The sequence below is a fragment of the Juglans regia genome, chromosome 9, assembly GCF_001411555.2.
Source record: "Juglans regia cultivar Chandler chromosome 9, Walnut 2.0, whole genome shotgun sequence".
Lineage (NCBI taxonomy): Eukaryota > Viridiplantae > Streptophyta > Magnoliopsida > Fagales > Juglandaceae > Juglans > Juglans regia.
The window spans coordinates 18,114,000-18,124,908 of NC_049909.1; the positions used below are offsets into that span (position 1 = coordinate 18,114,000).

Genomic DNA, 10,909 nt, shown 5'->3' on the forward strand with positions numbered 1-10,909 from the left:
TGTTACAAATCAAATCTTATTATTTAAGTGATGTGGATAGTATACTTTACAATCTACACATTAACTTGAGAATAGAATAACACATTAACTTGAGAATAGAATAACTCAATCTCGTATACTCGAAAGTTGAGTAATAAAACATACATATACATCATTTTTTACAATTACGTTTACGACTCTATTTTAATAGAGAGATTATGTGAAATTAGAAATTCATTTTATTTTTATTTTTGGCTAAGTTTGGCATCAAGATGGGGGATTACAATACAAGAGAAAGGAATGTACGGTTTCTATGACAATGTTAACCTTGTGATCAGGGTTCTGAAGTTGCTTCCATTACCTTGCTTGCCGGTGCTTTATCCTGCCTTTCCACGTAGGCAGAGGGAAACCATCCAGATATGCCGTTGCATTCTCCTTCAGACCATCCAGTAGGGGCTACCTGGTGACATTCCGAGTATGAAAGAAAGATATAATGAATGAAAATCCAAGATAAAACCAATTCACTATGAAATGAGCTAATCTTTTGTTTGTTTTTGAGAAAACCTTGGGAACGATTTGGCTATTAAAGTGAGAAGAGCAGCCCTCCAAAGGCCTGCGCCATGTAAGAGGTTTATTGTGTTTATTTTACATCTGCATACACTCAATCAGATAATCCATACATCCCTCCCTCACTCTTCGTTTTCCATGCCTCCCTCACTTCTTCCACTCCATCCTTGAAGAGCGAAGATCTCAACACACTCATCCCGCACGGCGCACGACCTAGACGGTGGCGGAGCATGACCCATACGGTGACGGAGACCCAGACAGTGACGACGCTTGACCCGTGCGGTGTATTTCTCATCTCTCTCTCAATAATCTCTCTCTCTGTCTTTGAAATTTCTCAGTTTCGTTTTTTTTTTTTTTTTAATATTTTTTCCTATAGGATTTCTCTTCTTAATCTTGTTTCAAGGAGTTCGATTTATCAATTTTCATTATTGACAGGAAGCCCTAATTAATTGTAAATTATTGGTACCTAATGGCACCTGAAAGTTTTTTGGGGTCTTTTTGGTGCGAAACTGTAAGTTGTCGACTGGGGTGGTGTGAAATCTGTGGCCGATGGTGGTGCTCAATTCGTGTGGGTCAGGTGGTCTGAAAATTTTCTTGCTTGGTAATGGATGGTTGGCGTCGGAATGAGATGGTGGCGGTGGAACTAAGCTTTGTCTTGGGCGACGGGCTTGGTGGCAGTGCACTGAGGCGGGCTGGAAGTGCTTGGAGACGAAGACGAAATGAGACCTAAGCTTGGAGAACACGATTTCTGTGACTTGCTTACGGTAATTCTATGTGGCGAGGCCTAACTAGTTTATTGTGTTTTTGCTTACGTGTCGCCGTGTGAATGGATGGCTGCTCTTCTCACTTTAATAGCCGGACCGCTCCGCAGTGGCTTTGTTTGTTTTTTCATTTCTGAGAAGTAGATATGCTCACCCTCAGGTTGCTAGAAACCAACCAGATGTGTGTTCACACATTCTTTACGAGCCAATGGGGATATAGATGAGGCAGACAGATTGTTACCCGAATACATTCAAGTGTCAGACACTAGACCAATGCAGAACTTTGATTTCAGTCTATAAACAAGCTTGAGGTGATATTCAATGGAGAAAGGATAATGTATTTATGAGGGTGGTGTAGCGCAAGCAACTCGGGTTACTGGCATGGCAGAAAAATACCTAACATGAATACCAAGCGGTCTAACCCTGCCCCAATTTATTGAGAGATATATTGTGGAGTGCCAGTGAAAACAACCATATATGAGTCCTGGAAACTGAAGATTTAGTCTCCCCTTCCCCCTCTTTTGGATGGCTTCCAAACATGTAGCTAGTTGTGACTATGTTCTAATTTACGCCTTTTGTTGTCCTACATAAGTCCATTATTTACTCCGTTAACTAGGAGGATTTCAGGCAAAAATTGGTCATATATGTTCTTGACTTGTTATACTGCAGGCTAAAAGGGTAATGGACCTTAGGACCCCGTCAAAAACCATGTATACCGAATAATCTTTGGCCATAAATTCCACACAAAAAGCATAAATGAGTTTTTTGAAGAAAAAAATGTTAGCTATCAAATGAACAGCCCATATTTTTATTGGCAACGGAGAGTACCTGGCGAACCACAACATAATCATCCACTGAGAGGCTTAACTCTCCATCTGCTTGAGCATCAAAGGAATGTACAGCCTACAAGATGAAGGCTAGATTAAAACAAAGCTTGAGATATTAAAAACAACAATGGCAAATTCAGCTGAGAACAGAAAAATCTCAGACATTTGCGAAAATATCTAATGTTAGTAGAGATGAAATTAGTAATGCGAACATTAGTGGGAAAAATTTTCTGATTGGTAAATAGAATTGGAACAGGGACTAAAATTGTTATGCCAAATTCATTTCTTAAATACTTACAAGTACTCTTGGGTTACAATTTACATGGATGTTTCACCAAGAAATCTCACGTTTGCAATGCCACGCATATTTAAAAGTGAGATAGAGTTGCGATTGCTGGCATGTTTCATGTAGAGATCTCATGTTCGCTAACTTGTAAATATGATTGGCATCACAATCCAAGCATAGCCATTACTTAAGAGCAATTAAGAGGCATAGAAGAAGAACCACCATAGCCTAATGCCAAGTGATTGTGAATCTACAAAGAGTGGAACATTGAAGACGCAAAATATAAACCCAAAAGGAGCAGATCAGCATCTGTTCTCTTCTTGCTTTAGAGCAGATCAGCATCTGTGCTCTTCTTGCTTTAACTTTTTAGTATCTGAAAATATTAAATGATCAAGGATTTTGGGTTTTCTTAAATCTTGATTGGAGCATCTGGAAACAAGAGACAAGATCAAAGGTGCAACAATCACCATTTTCAAGAAGATATGATATACAAATCCAGTATAGAATCAATAATTTCAAGACCACACCGGGCTCACCAATCAGACTAGTTTAACTGGGAACTAGTCCGACCACTGGTTAGTCATACCATGTAATAACTTCACGACCCAAAAAGGGCTACCTGCCGCTACCATAATTGTTTGTACTTTCAATAACTGTATATATAACCCCATTTGATCCAACACATAACCAATGTGGATTCAATAGATGCCCATGCAACCCCTTCACCACCCACCTAAGGGTATCATACTATGAACCAAAGTAAAACGCAAAACCCCATCCAACAAACCATCTAACTTGTACCACATCAACAATGGCTGAGGTGAAGTTTCATTTCGGACCACTGATTGACATGGTTTCATGGTCGGTTTATGATGACCAGCATCACCGGGTTAGCTGCCGGAATCCAGTGAAAATCAACACTAGTGTTGATGCTCATCCCTAGGTGTGTGGGGGTAGAGTTAAGGTATTTAGTTTTGGTTGTGGGTCAGCAGTTGAGCCAATTATAATGGAACATCGGGCTGATATGGGGTTTCAGTGTTGTTTTTGGGGTGTCCAGTGATGGTTTAGGGGCTTTGGTTTTAGATAGAAAGACTTGAAGGGGGACTTGTTTATGGTGGCTTAGTGAGCAATGATTGATGGTAGATTATGGCCATGGTGGTCAGTGTTGTTTTCTGCTGTTCTTCACAAAGAGTCCAGTATGTTTCTCAATCCACTAAATAATGTAATGACTTATTACCCTCATAGTCGATGTGACAGCTGCCTGCTCCCCTTATGTGCAAGTCCAGACATTTAAAAGGATTGGCAATTTCCTTAATCTCATGCTTCTACTTTCACGTTAGGAAGAAACTAGGGAAGTTCAATTTTTAACAAAGGAAAAATTAAATTCTTTTATTTCTTTTTCTTTTTACATATCAAACAAAAATTCCTTTATTTCTTGATTTTTATATATCAGAATTTGGTATCAATGGAAGAGCAACGACTTAAGTTGATTGTGGTAACAAATAATGGTAAATGTGAGAAACATATTCTATAGCCAAAGGGGATGAAATCCTGTGAGTTCAAAGCTCTTACCTTTGCAATAAAGAACTTTTCATTTTGAATAATAGGTCCATGACCACCTGATCCATTTGAATCGATATTTTCACGCACATACCGATGATAAACCTCTCTCTGCATTATCTCTGATGGCAATGAAAACTCTTTTGGCTGCTTCTCTAGTGTTATCTAACTCCAATAATAACCGTGAAATAAATAGATAGTAAGGGCAACCCTTTGACAAATGACAAAACATAGGATGGCCATTGGAAATACTAATGAACAATGTTTATGCAAATGAGTCCAAATCCAGGGTGCTTAGTTACAAACCTCGGCATGTAGCTTCTCTAAAATTTCAAGAGCCTTTTGATGATAGGTTCTCTCAGCTTCCATCTGAAAAATTATATCTTTTGAAGTTCAAAAGTCAAGTATGACTCTCGATCATGTGCAGGAAATTACTATATAAAATAAGCACAATATTAGATAAACAAACATCGCTGGTTAAATAGGCACCATTCCTATTATCACAAATTTTGGATGTCTACAAATATTTTTACTTATAGCTCGAGAGAACTGGATAGACTGTGCTAGGAATCTATACTTTATAGCAAAATAAATGAAAATTCAACAACTAGTTCTGTTCATGCACAGCAGTAACAAGTACAATACCATGGTAAGAAGCTTCTGGAAAGTTAGTTGTTGCTGCTGAACCTCAACCGACAACAAGGCAGCAGTTGCTTCTTTCCCCAGTGCCATAGTTATAGATTTTAGTTCAGTCAGTCTTGCTTCTGCAAGTTGAAGCCTCGTAGAACTCTCTACAGAAATAGAGGAATCCCTAGACTTCAATCGACGCCTCAATACTTCAGCTTCCTGATGAGAATATATACAAGCAGATATTCAATAAACCTCAAAGTTTACACTTAGAAATTATATAAGTGATTACCTGGGATTCAACCTCTTGCCGTAATTTTTCATAACGATGTGCCAAGTGGCGAGCATCTTCCAGAGGAGCTCCTCTTATTTGTGCCCGGAGTGGTTCACATACCTAAAGATTCAGTACCTCTTAAACAATCAGAAACATAATAATAGAAAATAAAGGGCAAAATTGGACAACGTGCCAGAAATAATTTTTACAACATGGTAGAACATAACCTAAGCTATTCTTTGTACTTATCATAATATAGTAATGTCTTACAATATGAAGTAGACTGTTCAAGATAGTAAAAAACTCTGGTGAATTACACAACTGAAAAAATGGTAGAGAGACGCTTTAAAACCAAAGATGTCAAATTTCAGATGTGAAGGACAACTCACTCTTTCCAATTACTTTCATATACAATGACACATTTGACCATCATATTTGGGAACGTTTTTCATTCTACAATTTGGAAGTATTTTTATTCCCTTTGAGAGTCAAATACAGTTCCAAATTGCTAACCAAATGATTCCATATGTCCACATGATATATGTATTCTGTTACATTGGTATGTCCTGTCAAATAAATTGCAAGAAATATTTCAATCAATGAGATGGTTCTTGAGAACTATACCTTGTTTAATTACCAAAACTATTCATCATAAAAATGAAGTGAAGAATTACCTGATTAACAAAGATCCCAAGCAAAGTCTCCTTTTCCTCCTCCAATGAATAATGTGATGTACCAAAGAGAAGAGAAGCTCTCACAAGAGGAGAACAAGTGCTTTCACTGCTTTGATTTTCATCTCCATATTTACAACAATCTTGAGCCAACTTCCTTACTAGAATATTTGGTTTAAATTTTGATGTATCCACCTTGTGAAGGAATAAACATAAGAAAAGAGAACAACTATACTCACCCATCTCCATTTGCTTTGAGCTTATAGAAACAAAAGCTTCAATTCCACGAAGAATATTCCGCTGAAAATGCTGTGCAACATAATATATTTTAAGACACTCAATTATCATTGATGCATTAGTTTACATTGCATCACACGATTCATCCACCCTAATAGGCCAAATAAGTAAATACTGATATGAACAGGCAAAGTCTTATGACTGTACCTTAGCATCTCTCGTAGAATTGTATAGATTTTGAAGTTGTTGGTGACACTGAAGTTCAGCTTCATCATCCAAGAAAGCTTCATGACCTAAATGTCCCAATTGTCTCAACACCGCCTGCAATATAATGACCATCAGAATCTTAATTTAACAGTAACACACCAAAAAAAGGGATATGCAATATGAGAAGGATACATTATTGAGACATGTAACGTAAACGTGCAATGGTACTTCATGATAACGATAGGAATAATCTAGCCGCTGAAATCCCAATGTCATTTTTGCAAAGTTAAGTGATCAAGGCAATTTTCATTCTATACAAGGAACACAGCTCAACCACTGTTTTCTTAAAGCCAGATGGCACCATTGGGACTGGTTGTGTGGAAAAAAACTCATCGAACAATGTAACAACTCTACTGCTATGTTATGCATCACCAACTAAACCCCCAAAGGGAAAAAACATTGATGGCCAAAGATCCACCGTAATTGAGCAATACAGAGTGGTCAATGCTCAAAATTATAAACCGATGAAGCTTGACAAGAGAAATGACTCCAGCCGAGTTGCAGGAAATGATTTTTGCATGCCAAAATCACTTTTTTTTTTACTTTTTATGATCATAGAATGCTTGGGAATAGCTTTTTAAAGGGGCACAAATCATTTTTCCCTCAAATAGGCCAACAAATGAGAAGTCAAACAGCTTTGTCATCACTGAACTTTTGAACTTCGTTCTTGATCTTCCTTGGAGGGGAATTAGGACCCGGGTGGTACTGAGGGAACAAATAACGATAAAGAATTTTAATTAATTTAGAATGCTCAAGCATTTTGTGAAGAAATATAAAAAATAAAACTCTGGTTTCACACCCCTGCATTACACTAAAAATTCATTGCCAATGGGGGCATATATTCTGCTTAGTGCACCAAATTCAATACCATCTTCTTTGAGAAACTGTCCCGAGTATTTTTTTTTTTTTTTTTCCCGGTTCTACATTGGCATGCAAATTCACTATAGTTTAACACGATCCTTTGAATTCATAAAGCAGAAAATCAGAAAAACACGTGGAATTCAGTACAGAAACGCATTTAGCAGAGGCCAGGCCACAATCGAAGAGCAAGAGGAAAAGAAAAAATGTTAAAAACTGTAAAGAAAGAAAGCAAGGGGAAGAAGCCGAGGATGATGACCTGCTGTTGTTTGGCAACCTGCTCCCTGAGCTTGCTCGCTTGCTTCCGTATACTCTCCATTATGAATCTATGATTGGAGAAGAGATCAAGCCCTTAATAATTCAGGGGGAGAGGAAGAAACAGTGAGACGAATATGCTGAAAGCGATTGGGAATTAAAGACTTGCTAAAGAGTGAGTGTGAGAGTGAGAGTGGATAAAAGTGTCGCCTTTCCAGCCTAATGAAAGATAACGATCGGCAACTTACATCACATTGACATGGTGTCTCTTTCTGTCCCTTGTCTTTTATTTTTTATTTATTTATATTTTTTTTGGTTCCAACAGAAACGCACGTGAACTCGCCACGAAAGCTACATGGTCTCTTCCAGTCTTCCTGCCTTTTTCGGTCTAAAAAAGGGTTTGGCTTTTAGAGGGTCGGGTTATAAATGAATTTTATTAATTAAAGGAAATTCATAAATCTAACTGATTTTATTTGATATGTGTTACTTTTAATATAAAATAAATTTAATATAAATTACTCAATTTTTAAATTTATTTTATGAACACTTTTCTCTTAAAAATTATAGGAAAAAAAAGTTTAGAATACTATTAAAATGTTCTTATAATTATTTGTCCCCCCGAAACATCAGCTTGCACTATTAAAATATTTTATTGTTAAAATAAATAATTTTCTTTTAGTTTATTGGATTTTTAATTTGGCATAAACTGGTTTTGTCATTTATTCTTCTGCCCATTAATTAAGATCATGATCAGGCGTTACATGATATTTACATTAATTGAAGCGATCGATTAACATATATATTAAATATTAATTAACCAAAGTGATCTAAAGTAAATTAAATGTAAAACCAAAGTTAGTACTGCATATATATTAATCCCAACTAATTCCCAACTGCTTCATAACAGAGACAAATTAAAACATCGATCATGATGTTTTTAATTACTGCAAATCCATGCATGCATGCAAATACTGATCTCAAGTACTACGTACTACTAGTGTTTGGTGCAATCAGTTGGGAGGAAGGACAATTCCTTGCCCTCGAGGTCATACCCAACCAAAAAGTTCATCTGAGCCAAGTTCCCAAAGATGGCCAAACTCTCGGATGGCACCATGGTGAAGCAAACCATATTATAATCCTTTTCATCCATTCTTGCAAACGTGTTGAAGGGCTGTAACTTCACATCAGCACGGCCAGCAAAATGAGCTATGATAATGGGGACAACAATATCATTGCCCTCGGACTTGAAACAAAGACTAAATTCATTCCTCGGGTCACTGACACGTTCAGCATCAATTGCTTCCTCCAAGGCCGATACCAAATCTGTATGAAACTCCGGCGGAAGAAAGGTCAGGGTCGTGCCGGAGTCGATAATAATGTTACCCTCCTCATCATGATCTGCAGCAAAACCCTTGTACGCAAACCTTTTGTTTCCGACACTGATGGCCTCTAGAGATAGGAAATAGAACGTGTCGGGTTCTTTTGCAACAAGGGGAGTTGAAACTACACCATCCCCGGAAACCACAGCTTTGCTGCCAAAATTAATCTTGCTTGTGGTGTTTGTATCTGTATAGTTACTGGGAACCAAACAATACGAAAACTTCCCGCCGACGGACTTCTTCAGTTGAGAGACCAGAGAAAGAGAGCCACCTCCGAGGCCAATGATGCCGGACCCTGCCTCCCCAAATGTACCGTCGTTGTTGTGTCCGCAACCAAGAACAATCTTGGGTATGGAGACCGGACGACCCGAAGTTGACCCAATTATCAACGTTTCAACAGCAAGATCGCCATTAGTGAACGAATTATCTCCATAAGAATAGCTATACTTGCAGGTGCCATCCCCGCAAGAAGCTCTCTCTAATGTCTGGCAAGGTCTAGACTTGCATGGGACGTTACGGTACGTTGAGGATTGCTCAGGATCAAAGAGAGAAGCGTTTTGCTTGTAGCATTGTTCGCATGGCCTGCACTGTGTCCAAGTCAGATCGCTGCCGGTATCAGCTATACCGAGCACCTCTACTGGTGGGGTTCCGATAGAGATCTTCATGAGGTATTCTCCATCGCTGGCCATGATCTGGGATTGAATGTTTGAGCTGCTGCTCTTGGATTGTGGGGTTGGCTTGAAACGATTGGCACGAGAAACGGAACGACGGAAAGCATTGTGCAGGCGATCGAAATGGGTGTGAGATGGATTGTAAAAGGGAGACAGCGCGGAATCACGCTGTATGAGATCAACTGTAAAACCAATACCATCGCTAGCTTCTGTGAATGAAAACACAGAGAGATGGAAGGAATATATTAATGCGAAAGTAGAGAGGAAAGAGTATAATATCAAAGCAGCAGCCATGACTTGAGACTATGATGATGACGAAGACCTTGATCAGTGAAGAATGAAGAAAACAATGGCGTTATCGATTGAATTTATACAACTCGAGAAATTAAGAAAGAGTTCAAACCAAGAGGTGCATGGAAGATCAAAGATCACAGAAGATCATACAGCTAGAATGCATCCAAAAATTCATCCAGGGCCACCATATGCATGCACGTACGTACTTATAATCATCTATCAGGGTAGAATTACGAAGATGAGACCCTATCAAACATATTTAATTACATTGAAAAATAAATTTACACGATTCCATTCTGAGATTGGTTGGTTAATGGCTGCTTAAATCAATTGATCAGTTCCAGAAGTCTAAAAGGACGTACATTTATTAATGTGTGATTTACATTCAAATTAAGTGGCCATACGAAAAGTCAATAGAAGAGGAAGTGTAATAACCTAAGAATGCAGTCCGGCCTTCGACCTTCCATCGATAAAGAGACCAACGTTATGAAAATTAGTGATTAATTATAAGTACAAGTAGGAATAAATAACGGAGCATTTTGTTTATGGCGGTAAAAGATTTTACAAAAATAAACTCTCAAATTAATATGACTTAATGATGTAGTACGTCAAATTATACAATTACTTTTATTATAAAATAAATCTGAAAATAGGTCAATCTATGAATTTTAATTTTATGAAACTTTTTTTTAACTATAGCACTTGTATCGACTCAGCCATTCCCGAGAAAATAGAAGTGATGACCATGTTAAAATTGAGTAATATTAGGTTCAAGCCATAAATATAAAAGTCATCTGTAAAACAATGTGTTTCACTAAGAAATAATAGTTTTTTTTATAATTTTTTAAGATCATGATGTCCACTTTTTTATAAAAATTTATATAAAACTTATCTATTTAGAGCTTGTAAAAAACATTTCTCGTTAAAATTATGATCGATGTCACTGTAGACATGCTAAGAATCCATTATGTTTTTTCTTCATGTTAGCCTAATGAAATTAGAAAGAAGTATCCTAAAAACAAACAAATATATTATTGAGCAATGTTATGTATAGTCGTAAAGTGTACAAGTATCGTGTAGTTGTTTTAAAAAAGAGTGAGATTCATTATTAAAAAATTAATTTTCTTTTTATGTGAATCACGTATTTATTTATTTTTTTAAAATAAATGTACAGTATTTATATATTTATGATTGTAATTATTATTTTTTAATAATTTATAACCATAATGATCAGTGTGAGTGTACGTACTATATATATATTGGAACTCGATCCAACAACATTGATCACATTGCCAACAATTTCCAAGAACAAAGTACAAAAAGCTTTCTTGCCAATGAAACAAATCTAGGTTTCTAAAAACAATGCTCCAATCGCTTTGAAAATCATCATTCGTCG

The 10,909-nt window shown here is 37.1% G+C and overlaps 2 protein-coding genes across 3 annotated transcripts; both read right to left on the reverse strand.

Annotated features, from left to right (window-relative positions):
• Positions 1 to 7,384, reverse strand: LOC109010630 (SH3 domain-containing protein 1-like). Of its 2 annotated transcripts, XM_018991512.2 has the most exons (10): positions 7,174 to 7,383; positions 5,997 to 6,110; positions 5,792 to 5,861; positions 5,556 to 5,713; positions 4,900 to 5,001; positions 4,626 to 4,826; positions 4,287 to 4,349; positions 3,993 to 4,145; positions 2,136 to 2,210; positions 1 to 439 (listed from the first exon to the last, which is right to left on the reverse strand). In XM_018991512.2, exons 1-10 carry the CDS (start codon positions 7,231 to 7,233, stop codon positions 314 to 316), a joined length of 1,122 nt encoding a protein of 373 aa, XP_018847057.1. In that variant the 5' UTR covers positions 7,234 to 7,383; the 3' UTR covers positions 1 to 313. The 2 variants fall into 2 exon arrangements, with proteins under 2 accessions (XP_018847057.1, XP_035550165.1); XM_035694272.1 differs by having other exon boundaries at positions 5,556 to 5,861; positions 7,174 to 7,384.
• A 779-nt stretch (positions 7,385 to 8,163) lies between these two features.
• Positions 8,164 to 9,513, reverse strand: LOC109010634 (aspartic proteinase CDR1-like). Its single transcript, XM_018991516.1, has one exon. It carries the CDS (start codon positions 9,511 to 9,513, stop codon positions 8,164 to 8,166), a length of 1,350 nt encoding a protein of 449 aa, XP_018847061.1.
• Positions 9,514 to 10,909: the final 1,396 nt, after the last annotated feature.

Excerpts from the sequence above, each read along its gene's own strand:
- LOC109010630 (XM_035694272.1), bottom strand. The coding sequence starts at position 7,233 with ATGGAGAGTATACGGAAGCAAGCGAGCAAGCTCAGGGAGCAGGTTGCC. Across the intron at positions 4,827-4,899 it reads GGCAAGAGGTTGAATCCCAG|GAAGCTGAAGTATTGAGGCG; the intron begins GTAATCACTTAT and ends TATTCTCATCAG. Across the intron at positions 2,211-3,992 it reads AAAAGTTCTTTATTGCAAAG|GCTGTACATTCCTTTGATGC; the intron begins GTAAGAGCTTTG and ends TTCATCTTGTAG.
- LOC109010634 (XM_018991516.1), bottom strand. The coding sequence starts at position 9,513 with ATGGCTGCTGCTTTGATATTATACTCTTTCCTCTCTACTTTCGCATTA.